At 39.9% G+C, this 19,608-nt stretch overlaps 1 protein-coding gene across 1 annotated transcript in view; it reads left to right on the forward strand.

Moving 5' to 3' along the window:
• Window positions 1-19,608, forward strand: part of LOC139623236 (kinase non-catalytic C-lobe domain-containing protein 1) — a 41,470-nt gene that overhangs the window by 11,927 nt on the left and 9,935 nt on the right. Inside the window, exons 6-24 of the mRNA XM_071481292.1 lie at window positions 50-189; window positions 2,110-2,745; window positions 3,931-4,045; window positions 4,438-4,509; window positions 4,660-4,721; window positions 4,820-4,978; window positions 6,395-6,472; window positions 6,816-6,897; window positions 7,221-7,413; window positions 7,977-8,683; window positions 10,372-10,510; window positions 12,147-12,406; window positions 13,493-13,848; window positions 14,649-14,742; window positions 14,834-14,931; window positions 15,033-15,217; window positions 18,347-18,457; window positions 18,608-18,755; window positions 19,178-19,333. Of these exons, the coding sequence (XP_071337393.1) occupies window positions 50-189; window positions 2,110-2,745; window positions 3,931-4,045; window positions 4,438-4,509; window positions 4,660-4,721; window positions 4,820-4,978; window positions 6,395-6,472; window positions 6,816-6,897; window positions 7,221-7,413; window positions 7,977-8,683; window positions 10,372-10,510; window positions 12,147-12,406; window positions 13,493-13,848; window positions 14,649-14,742; window positions 14,834-14,931; window positions 15,033-15,217; window positions 18,347-18,457; window positions 18,608-18,755; window positions 19,178-19,333 (3,791 nt within the window). The remainder of the gene's footprint in view (window positions 1-49; window positions 190-2,109; window positions 2,746-3,930; window positions 4,046-4,437; window positions 4,510-4,659; window positions 4,722-4,819; window positions 4,979-6,394; window positions 6,473-6,815; window positions 6,898-7,220; window positions 7,414-7,976; window positions 8,684-10,371; window positions 10,511-12,146; window positions 12,407-13,492; window positions 13,849-14,648; window positions 14,743-14,833; window positions 14,932-15,032; window positions 15,218-18,346; window positions 18,458-18,607; window positions 18,756-19,177; window positions 19,334-19,608) is intronic.

Consider the following 19,608-nt stretch of genomic DNA (forward strand, 5'->3'; position numbering starts at 1 on the left):
AACTTGTTGGTGTCTGCTGGTACTAACTGCTGTCTTTGTCTATCCACAGATGGGCAGGAAGGCTCCTGGGAGGCAAGGTGGCAGCATCCGAAACCCAGATGTCTGCTCAGAAGACTGAGCTCAGATGATAATACCAAAGACCTGTGCAGTGACAATTCTGTTAAAGGAAATAGTCTGTCCAGGCAGCAGGTATGTGACAGGGTGCAGCTGCAAACATTTGGAAGCTGCGGCTCTGGAGGAAGAAATAATTGAAGCACACCAGAATATGATGCAGTGTTGATGCTGTTTGTTAGCTTTGCTCGCCCTCCAAATTTAATGCCTTTTCTAGTTCAGTTAGCCAACAGCTATGCATGGGTTTCCCATTTTCAAAATCAAGGATGAAGGTGCAAAGGAAGAGGGTAGAAATCTTTTTTTCACAATGTCATAATAGCTTATTCATGGATATTTTCAGTCTTTAGGAATAAACCAACTTAACAGAAAGCAGTAAAATTACTTGAATTTGCCCTCACTTTCCCAAAACTGCTACTACACTCACATTGATAGACATCTGTCAGCTTTAACTAATGTGACTCATGGAATTCCAGTGGGACTAAAAGCAATGATAATACTTCCTGGGAGTGTACAAAATTGGCTCGTTCAAGTTGTGGAAAATGTGTGTCCCAAATCCATAGGACAGGACCCATACAAAAATGTAATATATGTACATATAATGAATTTCCATAGAGGAAATATATTTGCATATATAATAAAAACATATGTAAAAATTACATATGAAGCCTATTAGAAATTGGAACAATTTCATATAGAAATAAATGTCTAGCCCATACAAATATATATGTAAATGTTTGTATGCTTATATTGTAGGCATATAGATATATATCCATCCCAAAGCCTCTCAATATATAGTGATAGTATACTGTATATATTAGGGTCCAAAAGTCTGAGACCACTTTCCCAAAATGAGAAGTTAGACATTTTTAAAATGTTTTAATAAACTTGCAAATGTAGATTAAATATACATTGTTGACATATTTGGCCACAACATGTTATACCATATAAAAATTATATATTTTCAATATATGTAAATATATACAGTTTTCTGTGGGTATTTCATCTATGTTATAAATGTATATCTTATACATATATGCAGAGGATGTATATATGTGATAATAATATATCCCCTTATAGTTAACATATATGACAACATCACTCTGGATATAGGGACATATATGTCATATATTGCATTTCTGTATGGGGAAGCATGGGTTAGGAGCGCAGCACATCCTAATTTAGCACTAGCAATAAAAATATAACATTAGGATGTATGAAATTCCTGCTTTTTACCTGTACAAGCACAGAAGTCCCCTCATTCTGGATTTTAGTAACATTAGCATTCTCTAAGAAAATTCAGCAGAAACTGGAAATATGCTAATGTCTTAGTATTAGATGTCATAATAATGGATGCAGAGCCAGCAGTGCCAGTTGGATTTAATAAGTATTATTTATCAACCTTCCCTGCACACCTTGTCACAATCTGTTTTTATAACATAATGCAAGTTTCACACTGAAAGGTTAAACTCATGTCAAACTGATCACCACGACATTAATCACAGAGCCTTACAAACTTTTGCCCTATTCTAAAAACAATCAGTAGGAGTATGAGCTACGTTATCTTAAAACCTTCCTCACCAGTTTCTGTCTAAAACGACCCACCACCTCGTTAAAACCCAGAGCCGAACCTGATTTCTTGATGCTAATAGCTAATTTGTTCTCTGCTGAATATATTGAACATTTTCCACCCATTGCTTTTGCCATTTGTACACATTATAGCACAAGCCTCATGCTGACGTCCCCATTAGCTCTCAGTCATTATGGTTTAATTTCTACCCTGCGCCGCATCTCACTGATGACATTGTTCAGAAACCTTTCTATACTGTAAATAAACTGTGGCCTCCTACAGCCTCCGCGATCATAAGTTAAATATAATTGACCGTGGTTCCTTCATATCCACTTCAGTTTTTAAGTAATCTAAACTCTTAATCTGCTTTACACCCACCGATGTATAATTAATACAAACAAATGACATAATGCTAAAAACGTAATCTGCAGGTGTGCGGGGGCTGGGATTCCTCTCTCTGGGCTGAGGACATGGAGAACAGTGAAGGAGACAGCATGATCTTAGCAGATGAGATGGACTGCAGGTCCCACAACAGCTCCCCAGTGAGGAGGAGAGCCCAGCAGAGGCTGAACAGGGTCAGGGGGCCTCTTAACCGCTCCTGCTCTGTCCCGGACTCCAACAACCCCCCCTGTCTTTCCCCTCCACCACATGGAGATATCAGTATACCAGTGTCTGACCTCACTGAGATAGGAGCGGATGAACACTTGAGCTGCAAGTCTGTGTGGAACAACAGACTTCAAAGACTCAACCGGGGCAAGTCTTGTGAATCTTACCCACAGAGTAGCGCTGAGGATTATATGAACTCAGTTGTGGACAACCAGATGTCACAAGACCCCAATGATGCTGCAGAGACTTTATGCAGTGGAGAAACAAAGAGTCAGGAGTGCCAGGAAAGTGGATCTAAGGACTGTACCCAGGATTTAGCATCCTCCTGTACTTCCTGTCAGGACCTGGAAATGGACCAGGACTCTTCTGGGGACCAGAGCTCATTGAACAGCAGCCTCTACATTCCTAATAACCACATGACCAAAAGCATGCTGTGCCTGAATGAAGAATCTCAGGATGAGGTTAGCCAGTGCAGTTTCATTTCAGACTTGATTGCGGTTATGTCTGGTGCTGGAGAATTGGCTGCCTGTCAATAAAAGCAGCTGGCGTAGGTTCTTATGGTGAGGGTGTAGGTCAGTGCAGATATAGAAACAGTTGGATTAACTAGATTAGTTTGATATGGTGTCTTCTCTAAAATGCTGTGAGTAGTATCTTAAAAAGAAGCTGAGTTTAGCTAAGTAAACAACTGTTAGACTGAGAAAATAATCCTCAGATCCATGTTTTCCACAGTATGTCATGATCTTCATCAGCAGATGGAGTTTGCTTTGTTGACATGGAGATTTTCCTGTATTGTCAACATGTGACCTCTGTATAAAACTCTGGTAAAGTGATAACAGCTGGTCTTTTGGTGGGGAGACCAAGTTCTGGAGAAAAGAAAGTAGCTAGGGTCTTATTCATCTACGAGTTTCTTTCACTATTTCACTGTTGAAGCCGTTTTTTAGCTTCATTCAGCTATGTAGCCAGCAAGCTAAGTAGTTAGTGTTTGCCTTAGCATTGGCAAAAAATTGCTAATATCAATCAATTTGTAAAGCTAATTTTATCCTGGACACTTTATGTCTTCTTAGGACAAAAATAAGCTGTTTACCATCAGACCTGATACTGAGATCTGATTATTTAATTTACAAAAATGAACTTTATACCTCTGTTATTGTCTGTATTTTCCTGTCAATTTAGAAACCACTGGTTAAGAAAAGGGGCCCCTCTAACATGTCTGCCAGGCTGTGCACAGTATTTACTGAAAGGAGACATACAGGGTGTTAACGAAACTTTTTATCATATATAATAGTAGACTTATCTCTTTCTATCAGAACAATTGCTCAGAACTTTTTTATGACTCTTCTGTGGGTGAGAATTTACTGAGTTTTTAGTTCAGTTTCAGACATACCGATGTGATTACTCTGTCTGTTGAGAATATTCCCTCTCAAGAGACAGGGTAATTGCATCGGTTTTCAGCAGTAATAGGCCAAAGTGACACATAAAGACAAATCATTACTGGAGGTTGGAACATTTAAAAATAGATTTAGAAAAAGTCACGTTAAGAGATTACTTCAGTTTAAGTTAATCAGGCCTCAGATACCAGCTGAAGCTCTTAAGTCTCTCAGTCACGTCTTTTTAAGTCTGCATTTGTTCTTTATTTTTCTATCCAGTGGATCTCTCTGAGAGAGTTACTCACTCGTTGTGGACGAAGGCTGACGGTTAATGAGCTGTGGGCTCTGTGTTACACCTGTCTGTCCTCACTGCAGACCTATATTGACTTCCCAGGTGAGTTTACCCACTTCATGCATGAAACCAGTGCTTAAAGTGACAGTTTGGGTTATTTGATGTAGGACTGTGTGAAGTAGCCATGCAAAGTCAGTGTATTACCTGCAGTAGGACTACCTGACACAACCCCACGTCAGATAATAGATAGTAGATGATATTAACGGTTTCTTCAAGCACAGTTGAGATCCCAACATATCGTATGAGACCACACATGTTATTTATTTTTTATCAGTTTTCCTTTTTGCTCTTCATTTAAGAACCAGCTCTAATAATGATGGGAAATTCCAGAGGAGAGAGAAAAAGGGAATGAAAAAAATGATGCATATTATGCTGCATGTTTTGAATTTTGTTAGTCATAATTCTTTCCAGCTGATTTCTGTCTTTTCCATCAGCCTATTTATGCCTAGACACAGTGTACGTGGGCTGCGAGGGAGAGGTGCTTTTCTTGAAACCTAAAAACATAGGTAGGTTTGCTTCTGTCCCACATTGTTGTCTCTGCTGCTTTTCTTTATCTTAAGATGTTTACTTAGAAAATAGATTTCTGAAGTATATAGGGCAGCAGTGTCTGGAGGCTTTTGTTGACTTTAATAACTGACCTTCAGAATTCTTTGCAGGACCCCTAGATGAATTTTATCTTGCTCCTGAATATCAAGAACATGGCATTGTGACTGAAAAGGTCTGTCTGTCTGAACTGCTTTTATTAATAAACTTTCAACAATCGTTTGCCTTGGTTGTAGGTTTTCTCCTCTCTCCTCTCTCTCTGTCTTGGCTCAGGTTTGCGTGTACGGGGTTGCTGCTGTTCTCTGGGCCACAGCCAAGTTCGGTTTATCACCCAATCAAAAACTGGCAATGCCTCGCAAACTGAAGAGACTGCTCCTGGAGATGGCAAAGAGGACGCCAATTGAGAGACCTACCATCGTTATGGCTCAGAGGGTATCATTATTTTACCATTTTCTTGAAAAGATGCATTGTTCCTTTAATGTAGCACTTTGCTTTGGCAGATTTTTTATTCTTTTTTTTTTTACAACATATTTATCACCAAGGCTCTCTGCCTGACACTGCATGCTTCATAGATTGCCTTCTTTTATTCCATTTTCTTGTTCAGACACAAGCCCTGCAATTTGCAATTCCCTACTGCACCAGCCTGAAATTGATCCTGTGTCATCCCATTACTTTTCTCATTCCAGTGCTCCCACTGATCTCTCTGACTTAAGCAGCCCTGTTAACAGTATTTCTGTTTTCAGCTCCCTGCTCTTACATGTAGACATACAGCAATGGGATTGATTTAAATTTGCAAAAAAGAAAAGCATTTGTGCAACCATATTAGAGAAGAAAAATGACAGCTTGAGTTTGATGAATGCTTTGTCTTGAATCTTTTCCTTATTGATGACTTTATTACAAAACAGAAACTGGGTCGTTTTTAAGGTTGAAAACAAACACAAATACAGCTCAGACAAGATGGACTGGCACAAAGTTTGGTGCAGACACGTCCCACGTCCAGAGGATGAATCTCTTAACATAGTGATGCCTGAACCTTTAATGCCATCAGCCTTTTAGTTTGTCCTGTACTTTGTTTTATGACCAAATACCTGAAAAAGTAATAACATTTCCATCAACCACAGCTGCACTTGTGTTTAGTGCTAATTAGCTAACCTGTAGCTAAGTAGAGCTAGTAGCTCTGTTGCCTAGCAACGCTTTGAGCTAAATGCTAATGTCAGCACGTTAATGCTATATGCTAATTCTAAAAATGTATGCTAACATGCTAAAGGCTGTTTTGTTAGGTGTATGAGGAAGGTCCTGTGTTTTTCTAATATTAGGCGTTTACACTGAGGACTGCTATAGAAAGGTAACATAAAGAAAAAGTAAATTTGGACCTCTAATCATTTTACTTTTCTCCTTATTTCTATTTATTCATTTTCTGCTTTAACATTCTGTTTTATTAACACTCTGTTCTGTCTCTGTCTCATTGTGGAAAGTACTTTGAATTGTATTTAAGTTAAAAGTTAAAAAGAAAAACGAAAACCCACTTTGATTTTGCATATCAGTGTATAAATATCACAACTTCAGAGGCATGTCCAAATAGACATATCCTTTTAAGAGAAAACCACTTGTAATTTAAATATAGAGAATCCAGTTTGTAAAAGTGCTTTGACATTTTCTCACCAAAGGACTCTCCATCAATACCATCATTTACTTTTATTGTTATGCTCTCAGTCATTTTTTTTAAGTAGCTGTTAGTTTTAGAAACGCTGGGTGTTTTGATTAGTGAAGTCATTATGATATTATTGGTGTCTATGTGTGAAGTGTTCTGCATCGTTATCACATTGTTTTTATGTGGATCTGTTCCAGAGCTGTCGTGACTACTTATCACATCAAGGAACAAATGCTGAGACTGTGTGGAACAACCTCATCAGCAGAGTTCACCCGGTAAGCCCTCCTTTGTTTTCACCACAGGCACATTTACACCTACAGCTTCTTAAATCTCAGGTTCAGTCAGTTTGTTTCTGTTTGGTCATCCTCTTAAAGTCTGTCCTGTTTTGTCTCACTGAAAAATAGATTGTTTCTCTATTATTCTTACCATCATTATTATTTCCTTTATTGGACAGTTTTTAGTGAAGAGGCAGAGAGGAAGCATGTGGGAGAGAGAGAGAAGGGGTATGACTTGCAACAAAGGATTCAAACCATGGATGTTGCCGTTATGTGACATGTGCTGTTACCACTCATCACCATTGTTTCTTTATTATAATGAACCAATTCTATTGTCTTTCAGCCAGTTTCAAAATCCACCGATGCAGAAGATTTCAATGCAGCTCAACACAGCTCATGTGAAGAGTCTGAACAAAACAACAGTGGTAGGACAGCTTCGCTTTAGTATGGATGACCCTCATGCAATATAGTTGACCTTGAAATGTGCAATATATTATACACTAAATGTGACAAATATTATGAAGACCTTTTGCCTTGCAATTTGTCTTTCTCTTAAAATGTCACTTTTTTCCATCTGGCATTCATGACTGAAGGTGACTCTCTTAAAAGACATCATGGCTTTTAACTTAGATCAAGCCACAGTAGCAGGTCTTCCTAATATTTTACACATTTTGTGTAATTTACAGATGTGCATTGCATGAGACAATATCACTGATATTGTAACTGGCATTCTTGTAACTGGTTGTAGGCTTTGTGCCCATGGCCACTGAGAGCCGACTGGCTCCTGTGCCTGGCCCTGTTCCCCACAGCTATCCAGTCAGCAAGGAACTCCAACTCCCAGAAGCCTTCACTTCCACTGCTACACACTTCACCCCCATCATCCTGACCAATGAAGGGGACTCAGAGGAGGACAGCCAAAACCTTGGAGCTGCCATTGAAGGGTAGGATGTTCCAGAAATTTATATTTATTATAATTGTAAAATTTTTTTATAATAGTGATGCATCTTTAAAAAAAAAAAAAAAAAAAAAAAAAATATATATATATATATATATATATATATATATATATATATATATATTCAAAATAAAAGTCATAGAATTTAAAGGAATAGTTTGACCCTCAATGCCAAAATCATCTCACAGGTCAGAAACTGTCCTGGGAGCCCCGTAACCCCATAAAAATCCAAATTTTTGTTTTTACACTTTGGTTATTGGATTAAACAAGCAAGATATGATGTGTTAGTTAGTGAGCTTTAGAGGAGCTGTGGGTGGACTCAGTTTCCTTTAGACCTAGTCAGGCTACCAGTTCCCCTGCTTTCAGTCTTTATGCCAAGCTAAGCTTATCAGCTCCTTGCTGTAACTTTGTACATGATATGAATTTATTCCAGGAATGCTGAACGATTTCTTTAAAAACCAGATTTAAAATCGAAAAGACATTACAAGAAGCATTAGCTTTTCTTTAAAAAAAAAAGGAAATGCTAATTAGGGATTGTTTATTTTTCAGAATTGTGGATGGATTCACAAAAAACAGAGAACTCATCGAGGACAGGGCTGTTGATTTCACTTCACACTCTGAGTACCCATATCCTGCACAGACTGAACCCAGTCTACTCACAGAGGAGTCGCCTGTTAATCAGGCAGCCATAACTACAACTTCCAGCGACAAGATACTGGTCAACTCTTCTTCTACGCTTCCCGATGTTTCCTGTCTTGAAGTGTCTCTTCCTTCACCATTATCCACTAACCTTAATGGTTGTGGTGTCTTTAACAATTACCTCTTCCGTCAGGATCCCACAACAGGACGTCTCTCCTTAGTGCCTGTGCAGGTCAGAGCTCCTGAGTCTCTCCTCGGGTTGGATATAAATCTCTCACTGGTCCCACAGCCTTTACAAGGACTAATCACAGTTCCAGAGAATGCTGAAGGTCCCTTTATCAACGGTCTGAATGTGCCTGTGAGGCCTGAAGCTCAGGAATATGGCCCAGCATCATATTTCAATGGTAGCTCCATCATTTCTAACAGCCCCCTGGAGCACAAAGTGCCCAGAGCGTACAATGGACAAACAAATCCAGGAACGCAAGGTGAGAACCAGTCTGCCTCAGCGTCCACCCCCCCCAAAGTCCACCCTGCCTTACAGGAGGTGATTGACCTGCTCAAGGGAGAGTTTTCACTTAATGGGAATCTGGATAATGGAAATGAGGACATCGCCATGGGTATGTATCTTTACAATGTAACAGGATTTCATTTTTGCTTCATTCGCTTTACACAACAATCATGAAAAACCTGCTCTATCTATACATCATTCAGTGATTCAGCCAGTGGTGCTTCAGTACCAGGGGGTGTGTGTCTGTGGTTGTCAGGGAGTACTAGAAAGATTATGGATTAGCTAACCTAATTTGAAAAAAAAAAAGATTTAGTTAAAAAATATATCCACATATTGGGTCAATCCAGAGTGTGTGAACCACTAACTGAGAAGTTGAAACGTTTGTCTAAAAGTAATGAGAGGGATCTGGCTGCCGACAACGTGGCTGATCCCTGCAAGAGGAAATCATGTGACATACTTCTGGTCATGTTTTTTGCTGTGAAGTAGCTGACGGGTTTAAAAAATATACAAATACAGTATTTGAGTTTGTTTTCAGCTATTACATATTTTAAAGGTTAATTAATTGAAATAGGTTAATGTTTGATGTAATGTTTAAATCTAATTTCTTTTTTCTTATAATTTCTTAGATATTATGTTCTTATCATTATCTTCCTGTGTGCCTGACTGTGCATATGCAGGGCAGATTTTCACACAGAAATTACATGAATAAGACCAACTTCTGCCGCTGAGGTGATGTGATTTCCTGTCAGATCCAGATCAGATCCACCACGTTGTCTGCAGCCAGGTACTTGAAGTCGTTGGCCAAGCAGGCAGAAGGTTGAAACAGATAAAAGTAATGAATGAACAGTTCAGATACTTAGATGAAAGTGGCATGAATGCAAACGTGAACACTGACAGTTCAAAACATATTGTAACATAAACTTTTACTTAATCAACAGCGTTAAACAAGATCCTGTTTAAAATCAATTCAAATGAGCACAGTTAGACACAACAGGCGGTGTTAATAAAGGGTTACTTCAGTTCATCTGAGAGGGGCTGTGAGGACGCCGGACGGAAAGGCTGTGTAACCTTTAGCTCTTTATCTGCACATATAAAGCGAGTATACAATACAGACTCTATATTAAATGGTATGTTTATCAGTTTTTTGTGAAAAAGAAATTAAATGTGGTGATTTGAGCAGATCAGTAAAACTATAAATACTTGAGAACCATTCATATTTACACCGAAATCAAAAGGCTAATAACAAATATGTAACATTTCTGTTTCCTTAAGTTATTTCTTCTAAACTTAAATAATTTTATGTGAATGTTTAAATTTGGCCCACTGGCTCCAAGGAGTTTCCTTCATACACTTTTCTATCTGCACTTATTTTACTATGCCTCTACAGAACAGCTAGAGAACATTAAAATTAGGTTCTGTGCATCTTTCTGCACAGTCGATCCTCTAATGTCCATCGCACACACACTGTAGTTTACAGGTTGTTTGGCTGCACCAACATACAGTTCTCCTCTCTGATGGCAGACTGAGCTGTTGGGATGCCCCTAGGTGGAGAGAACAAGATAAAGCTCTATGTTGTCTCAGTGTATCCATTGACGTCAGAATGCGCCAGTGGATGGCAGAAGTAAACTAGTCAGCTGCAGCGTCACAGAGAAGTGACACCCCTTATGTCTAAGTAGGGTAAAAATCAGCACCGTGTCCCTTTAATACCAGTTAACACCTTCACCACCTGCTCCATCATCTTGTCTTGAGTTGTTCAGACATATTAATTTGAAAATCAACTTTTTGTCTCTTTCCGAGGGGAGTACATCTTCTCTTTGAAGGACCTCCAGTACCACACGTTTGCCAGTGTTGTGAAGGAGAAGTTCAGTGATCTGTACTGGGAAGACGACTTACTGGGTGTTTTACACTGCCTGGTCAACTACAGCCCATCCCCACTGTGAGTCCGACTTCAAACGCTTATGTATGTATAAGAAAAAAAATAAAGTGAGGTCAGTGTAACCAGTGGCACGAGTTGTTACTTTGCTGTCTTCAGGAACAGTTTACTTAGTAAAGACAGTGGAGTGAAATTTCCACTTCCACCAGCTTTGTATCCTGGTGAAGTGACACAGAAATCAGTTACCAGAGAGCAAAATGAAACTTCTGACCCAGTATACACACTGAGTCTGGCCCATATACCTCCACATCTGGGTAGATTCCGTCTGTTGTCCTCTGGTGTTGACTGACAGCTGGAAGATTTGCTGTGTGTGTCCCAGAAGTGACAATCATGGGCCAGACTTGGGCCATGGAATTTGGGTGTGTACTGGGCCAGAAGATGCAGCATGTATCATGAATTTATGCTGCTGACTATAAAGAAATGATCAAGTCACTTTGAGGTGTTGTGATTAGTGATTGCTTATTGGATCATTAATTAATGAATGTTAATTACGACTACATAATAAATGTCACCAAAACAGCTTAAATCCAGTTTTTTTTTCACATGTTCAAATAATAATTAAGTGAAAACAAACACTTTGTTTCGATTGTGATTCTTAAAATCCGTCATCTGCTTAAAATGTATACTTGAAAATGTACAAGGTGTAAAAAATGTATCTTAAAACTGGATAAAAGTCAATTTTGAGCTTCTGGCAAGCAACCACAACACTGACGCATGAGCGTAGGTGATATGATGTCATTGACAGGTGATATATAAATATATAACGTCCTGTGGGTCTGGTCATTTTAATTTTTTTTTTATGTGGAAAAGTTACGAATTATAACTTTAAATAAGTGAGTGTTTTTTTCCGGGCATGGGTTGTCTGATGAATCAAATCACCACAATTAGCATACATCATGAATTAAAGACATTAGCAGAGGTGCCAAGTAATTATTGTAATTAAGAAAAGATTTCTCGTCAACAGCACAACAGCCAGTGCCTCCGTTTCAACAATGAGACACCCATTCAGATTTTTAATTTATTCTTATGTGGCTGCTGAAGAACAAACACACAGCGAGATCAAGTCCTCACTGAGCATGACCTCAGTGTATGGCCTGAAGTGTATGAATGAATACATAAATGAAGGCGGCAAATTCCATGCTTCGCACTTCTCTCTTCGTTTACATGTAAGCTCGAGGTCCAGCCTGGCGGTTCTTCTTATCCAGGCGTTGTCAAGCTCAGGGGCACATGTGGGGAGGGCCCTTCATCTGCTGTGTTAGGGAGACATCACAGCTTTGCAGGGAGAAGCTTGTTCCCTCTGGCTGTGGGCTCGTTCACTGTGCTCGGACATGGAAGACTATTTTTTCCACTGTTCCAGTTTCAGTGAAGGGATAGAGGGAGCTCTGTGGCCTCCCTACTGAGGCATGGTCCATTCTAACTCTGACATGGATCAGAGTGGACCAGGGTTTTTTTTAGGCAAGTGCATCTGCAAGGAGTTTTCAGCTGTTTCCTTTTTTCCATCAGCATGTGTGTTTTCTCCAAGTTTTTTTTTACATACCTAAATGCATGTTATTGGCTTTATTCTTTTAATAGGTGCTAATTATCACTAGCTTTGAACTGTGTGCCTGTGTTTTCTCTCTCCTAATGCGCCCCCTTACAGCGGCTCTGATGAGCAGCCTTCTTCAAAGGCTGTGAAAAGGGCAGCTCTCACTCCACCCTTGGTGAAAACTGTCTGGAGAGAGAAGGGAGAAGTTTGCCTGCACAGCCATCTTGATCTGAATGGAAACATTCACACTTCCAGTGCTGCTGCAGTGGATTCATGGGAGGAAACTGAGGCCCGGCCCTGTCACGGAGAAAACGAGACTGCAGAGGAAGATTTTGAATTGAGATCGGAGCAGAGTCAGCAGTCTATCAGTGAAGGTAGGAGACTGACTGTCATGTCCAGTTTTTGTTTAGACAGAGTTCTTGCTCAAGGGGTCTGGTTCTCATCATTTCTGATCCAGTTCCAAATGTATAAAATACACAGATTTGTTACAAACACATATTCTATGAAATTATTTTAATCTTTCTGCAGCCAAAAACAGTGTAACAGCAATGAAGAGCAGGGAATCATTTAGCTGAATTCAAAGTATCTGATCTATGTGCAAAACTAAGTAAGTAACCAAAGCTTTCAGGTAATGGAGGTATTCTGCTTTAGCATTAAAAAAATGCAACATTTCAATATATTGAGTAGAAGTATAAAATACCATGACATGGAAAGTTTAACTGCTTCAAATTCATAATGTGCTTAGATACTTTCCGCCACTGCTGCAACGAGTACAATGAAAACTACTTTTTTTACTAAGAGCTTGTCTCCTCCTCAAGTAAACTACATAAGTAGATTCATTAAGGGGTTTTAGAAAATTTGCATTTGATAAGTAGATTCAATACTGGTGTCAAATTTGAAAAGAAAAAGTGCTGTTTGTAGCCCAACCCCTCTGTGATGTTTTGATACATTTCTCTTTATTTGGCTGCTGACTGAAGTCATGAGAGCTGTGAGTGGCTGTTGGATGCTGTTCTTAAGATTGTAGCACATTGAGAGGAGTCCAAGGCTGAAGGCGAGCAAACGCAGGAGATTTTTTTCCTCTGGAGCTCATTCCTGGCCAGTGACATTCACACCCACACATGCACACACACAAGCCCTTACATCTGCAGCGGTTGTGCTATTAAAATGTGCGAGACATGGGATCTTGATTACAAACAATTTGGTTACTAGATAAAAAGATACTGATAGAACAAGTTGAGCTTGAACTGCCTTTAAGTTCATCTGTTAACAGTGGCTGCATTGTGCAGCCCTGACAGGGTTAGCAACAAATACCCCCAGCAACAGCCTTGGATCTCTTTCTGTGTTTTCTTCACAAATCCATTTTTTTTTTTTTTTTGCTTTCCATGTGATTCAACCCCTCTCTTCTCTCCCCCTCTTTCTCTCTCTCTCTCTCTCTCTGCTGTCCCTGTTTACTGGTCGAGGTGTGAGCATGGACTGTTCAGACACAGGGGTCATGGAGGGAGGAGATCATTCAGTGGGGGGCAGCGATGAAAGCCCCTCTGAAGCTGAGTTTCTGTCAGGGAGAGAGGTAGGGCTGCCTGGAGCCCACGACGAGCAGATGAGCCCCGACTGCTCGGAGGACATGGAGGACAGCGACTCCCTGGCGTCAGAGCGACTTGTGTCGCCAGGATCCAGAGCAGAGGGAGCGGGCCTCTGCTTAAGCCCGGTGTGGGCCTTGGCCTTTTTCGGAGAAGATTGTTTTAGTCCAGAGGTGATACAGTACGCAGTGAATCTGGGACAGCACACAGGATCGCCCTGTCTGGATGTGAAAACACAGGTAGGTGAACCTGTGAAGGCTACTGCCAGTGACTCATATCTGACCTTAACCCTGTGTCTTTGAACAAACAGCAGACTGCATGAAGTGGCTGTCACTATATATCAGATCGTTTTTTACATAGACGACATGTTACAGCAATAGGTTGTGTATAGAGCTTATATTCTATCATGTGTTGATGGTTTTTTTAAACAGAAAGACAGAACTGGTTTTAATTAAAAAATGATATTCTTGATTCTTTATACATTTTATCCTTTATTATGTACATTAAAGTGCTTGTTGCCTACAATTTAGCTTCCTAGTTTCATTCAGCCTTCAGTTTTGTGAACAAGTGCAGGAATTGTTTTCTGAACTGTAATGAAGTGGGGCACGGTCAGGCTTTGGGGTAAATAGGACGAGAACGTGTGGGGGACTTTAAGATAATTGGCATATTATTCTCTCCAAACTGGATCTGAATATTAATATGTTGAACTTAGCCCTCGGCAGAGGAAGTTATTATCATTTGCAAAAGAATATTAATGAATAGTCTTTGTGTTTGCACACTTTGATGGTACTACTGTTCCTTCAGAGGGTTTGTGTAGCGGCTAATAACACACCTTAAGAGGCGAGCTGCTGCGACTTCTCAGTCATTTCACTTCAAAAGAGCTGTTGTGCTCTGTTGCCACGGTGAAGAGGGAGGAGGAAAAGAAAAATGAAGCCTCTGCTGCGTACTCTCTGGAAACACCTGAAGGCTTCTTTCAGTGAAAGGCATATGCTGTTATTTTAAGGCCTTTGTTTGATTTCGTGTGATTTCCTTTGAACAGGAACTGCAGCAGCAGCTGATAATTGAAACAAGGAATCTAAAGAAAACTAGAAATTTCTACCAGAAGCTGATTCAACAAGAGAGAAAAAATAAAGGTTGGGTGCCCATTTCATATCACTGCAGGTGTACGAAAACAGCAAGCTTCCATTATGATCTATAAAACTGTGTACGTACTGTGTCCAAAAGGTTCTGAGAGCAAACTGATGCTGTCTAAACTCAAGTCCCAGCTTGAGGAACTCAGATCCAAAGTGGTCTTCTTGGATGGTGTGAAGAAATACCTGGAGGTACTGACAAAGAAATACAATCCCCAACACTCCTGTTTCTCACGCATCCCTTAACAATCTGTCTCTTCAAACCTTTGGTATGATTTCACGTATCTCTGCAGATTCTGAGTGTGGATCAGTGGGGATTGGAGGTTTCATTATTACCCTCTTTTGCTGTCTCGGGACCTGAACCATTGGACCTCCAATCCTTTGAGGATCCTTCTGTTCTGAACTTTGGCACCAGCAAAGGGAAGACCACTCTGCAGGCTGGGTCTCCTCTGGGCCTCATGGCTTACCTCTACACAAGGTATTATTGATCAGGATTTAAATTTGAAAAATATGCAAGCCATTGCTTTTTTCTAGTCAAGTCACAAGGTTGTATGACTTGTGATAATGTTTCAAAGTGTTATGCAGCCCTTGTGACCCGAGTTCTGTGCTCAATTGTTTACCCTCCCTGCTGCTTTTGATGCGTCCTATGAACTGATTCCAGACTCATGTCAGAAAATTACCACAATACAAGAAATAGAAGAAGATACTTGATGTTACTGTTAGTGCAACAGATATGGTTTTCGTAGATATTTTCTGCTGATATTAAGGCCTATCGCTGTGATAAACCAATGACAGGAACTTTTATGTTGTCACTGGACCAGATTGTACACTTGTTTGGTTGCTAACTGGCGTATCAAAATGGATAGCCAGTTAGCAACAAGAAGAATTAAAAACAAAGAGAGTCAAGAGACACATGGTGAATCGCACACAGCGGACATTATATCTCAGCAAGTTAACATGTTACCGTGAGTATGTTAGCATGCTGACATTAGCAGTTAGCTCGAAGCTGTGCTTTGCCAAAATACAGCCTTTCAGAGCTGTGAGCTTGGCAGTAGACTCTTAGTCATGTTAATAAACTGTCACAGAAAAAGCTGGAGTTAATCTGTATTTCTTATTGCCAGAAATGAAAAGACAGGACTTTATGACATCCCTACCCCGTAGCAATACCCATTCATTTCTACTGAAAACATGAATCTTTAAAAATGACAAATCACAAGTATTTTTATTTTTTAATTGTCTCAGTAATTTCCTGACAGAGCTGGGCACTGTAGTTTTTATTTTATTTTATTTTTTTAAATCAAACTGGAGTAAATGGTGTGTTTGTTTGGGACTATTTTCACCTGTGGATTAATACATATTTGAGTATTTACAGCAGCAGGACAATGTATGTGAGACTGACTCAAAATAGATTAGTATCATTCAGGAAGCTTTCATCCATCGCAACAGTGTTGCTCACTGATGTGTTTTCAATAATAACTGGACAATAATGGAGCTCTATGGCACAGAGGGATAAGATACATGAGGCTTTGGATATGTATTAGTAGACAATATGTATTAGTAGGATCAGTTCATGGTAGCTTTTGGCCTTTTCATAGGATTTGTTGATAATGCCAAATACATTTATGTCTTAGTTTCTTTCTCTTGCTCTCTTGCTCACCCACTGGCACCCACACATTTTCGTTTAGTAATGTGGTTGGTTACATAAATTATGTCAGTAACATTAGAAATTGCCTTCCACAATTCTAATCTGATCTGTAAACAGTGACACTATCACTGCTGCTTTGAAGTTTGACATTATAGCATTTGCTTTGTATCTGTTGCTATGAGAAACAGTATCAGCATTTAGAAAAACAAGGTCACAACTGATAAATTCTTTATCTCTTTTTAGTCTCCACTGCCTCCAGCTGAAGCTGTTTCACACCTCTGAAGGCCCTGATAAGACTTGTTTTCATTTTTGTTTATGCCTCCACGAGAACATAAACACCTGAGAAAATATATTAACATCTCGGAATCAGTTATAGTAAGAATTAAACATAGACTCACATGTAATTTCCACTGTGGATGGAGTGAACCGGCCACCCTCACTATTCAAAATCTGACTTTTGTTCACTCACTTTTAAATCCAGAAGCTAAATTTTAAAGCTTCATGTTGATCAAAATAAAACTGAAATGAAAATGAAATCACACCAGCTGTGACACCCGTCAATATGTTGATATTCTGAAGTTGTCATTACAACATTATTATACATGGGTCGGACTACACCCGTCTTAAAACTCGTTCTTCATTTTAATCTCAAACACACACCTGCAAAGTTTTTTGACTGTATCTTGCAGGTTGTGACACTGTCGCTGTGACAAAATCTGTCCACAGACACACAGGCATGTAAGCACCTGCCAAAGTGCTCAGAACCACCTCTGTGGTAGATTCCACTATAGCAGGTGTCTTCAGTTATTACCATGCACTCACAGCATCGTAGCAAATGATTGACAGGCTTTTTTGCCCCAGATTTTGCCTCTCAGGCAATGAACAGGCTTTATCCCTTCTTGGTGGTATATATAGCTCATGAGGAAGAGTGCAGAAACTACTTTGGGCTGAAGAAGATCGCCCACCCCCTCAAAAAAAAAATCACTTAGCTGTTTTTATTTTCTGATAGTTTTCCTAAAAAGTCATTGAAGGGATTTTCATGAATTCCCATTTGTCTGCCACCTCACATGAGACCCACCACCATGATGTTGTGATTTGAGAGAACTTGTGTATGACGCAGCTGCTCCCTCTCACTGAAAAGAGGCATTTAAAGTGATTTAGGGCACCTAGTAATGATGCCCCCTGGGAACTCCTTAAGGTGGGAGGAGACCCTGGGCCGCACTTAGAACATATGGAGTGACTACATCTCCCAGGAGGAGATGACGGACTGTCTGCTGTTTAGGTTAACCAGGTCAAAGAACTGGATAGAAAAGATGATCATCTAATTCTACTATAGACTGTAAATAAAGATGGACATAGCCTCCATGGCGTTACCCATATGTTTCTGAAGAGTGGTCTTGAAGCTCAGAGTGAGCTGCTCTACTGTTGTCATCTTGGCAGTGCTTGACTCTGCTGAACTCCCGGCTAATCCAAAACTGGGCAAAGAGGTGGGGCGTGTGTGAAGCCTAGACTTTGGTGCATGCCAAGCATACGCTCACCCACCTGTCACTCAAAGCCATACCCTCAGTTATGCATAACTGTATCCTTAATGAAATTTAAACAGATGAGTTATATAAAAAATTCACCCCTGTACAGTTGTCATGAAGGAGGAAATTAGCTCTAGAGACCAAAACTGTTAGTGTACCACGCTGTAAACATGTTTATTTCTGCTGTAAAGTTGGACATTTTAACATTGGAGTCTGTGGGGACTGACTCAGTTGTGAAGCCAGCCTCAAGTGGCCACTTGAGGAACTGCAGCGTTGGCTTCATTTTTCAGTCCTGGAGGATTCCACTTGGTTTCTGTGTGTTATTATATTCCTTTATTGTCTGTGGTAGATTTAGTAATATTTCTCACTGAACAGTGTTATACAATGTTGGTTTCTGTACTTCATTCCACATCTTTATATTTATGACGGCTCACAGAAATGCTGCTGTGGAGGGCTACATCCAGCAGTTCCTCTATACCTATCGTTTCTTCTGCAGTCCTGAGCAGTTACTGCAGTTCATAATGGAGAAGTTCATCAGTGCTGCAAGGTACAGTATATCTGGTAGCTTAGTGCATTACAGTTTGCCAAAAAGAACCCATGAGAGTCTCCAATCCAGCCTCTCCTCTTTGCTTCATAGCACGCAGCATGAAACACTGTCGGCTAATTGTATGATGATTATATTCATTATCTGTTCCAGAGAAGGTCCAGACATGTCAGGAGACAGTGAGAAAATCTTCCATCGTAGTTTGGACCTGCTCCAGTTCTGGATAACAGACTGTAAACAGGTGGACTTCACACCAAAGTCCAGGCTTGTGGATACATTAGAAAACTTCCTTAATACTGAGGTACATAACCTCCTACCAACTATAATAATACTGCTTATATTATAATGGTGTGGCTGTATTGTGACATGTAGTGCTTTTACCCTGCAGTCCCTGAAGGTGCCGTGCTTGTCTCGTGTCTCATTGGCTGTTGCTGCTTGTGTTAACTACCCAGATCATTTTCTGTTTATCAGAATGGACAGTGCTGTTTCTGCTGCTGGAAGTGCCACTTTTCTTATTAGCTGACAGCAATAACAACAGGCATAAAAAAAAAAGATCTTTTAACTCTAAAATGTAGTTTGAGCTTTTTTAAGGTGATGAATTGACCACGTCAGATTTTTTTTGGTTTTGGTAAATATGTTTGTTTCGTGTTTGCAAGTTTCAAATCTCTTAATGAAGCGCACACTGCCTATACTCTGCATGTGGTTTATTTTGTTTTTCCACAGGTAATTCCTGTTGACGGCCGAGGGGAGGCTCTTCTTGCTGCTCTCCGCAGCCCTCCAAGTACAACGTGGGGCCACGGACGAGGAAGCCTGATCAGCATTGAGGATGATGATGACTCTGTGAGCTTGCATTCATCTACTGAGGATCTTGGCAGAAAGGTCAGTGCATTAAAATGACAAGTTATGCCTCTTCTTTTTGTTTCTTGTTGATTAGTTCAAGTGAGTCTGGACTTATATTGTCTGAACAAAACATAATTTCTTAGATTTTAGCCCACCACTGTGTGCATACCAGTGTTTCCTCCCTTCATCTAGACCTGACAGCTAAAGGTTTCAAGGGAAATTGAGGAACGTCTGTCGTATTTTTATTTAGAGAAGTTCAGTTGCTGTGTATTTTTGTGTATAATTTGAATTTAAATTGTCTTTCTCACTGATGT

The sequence above is a fragment of the Trachinotus anak genome, unplaced genomic scaffold (genome assembly GCF_046630095.1).
Source record: "Trachinotus anak isolate AG129_WGS33_773 ecotype Australia unplaced genomic scaffold, CSIRO_AGI_Tana_v1 ptg000007l, whole genome shotgun sequence".
NCBI classification, from domain to species: Eukaryota; Metazoa; Chordata; class Actinopteri; order Carangiformes; family Carangidae; genus Trachinotus; species Trachinotus anak.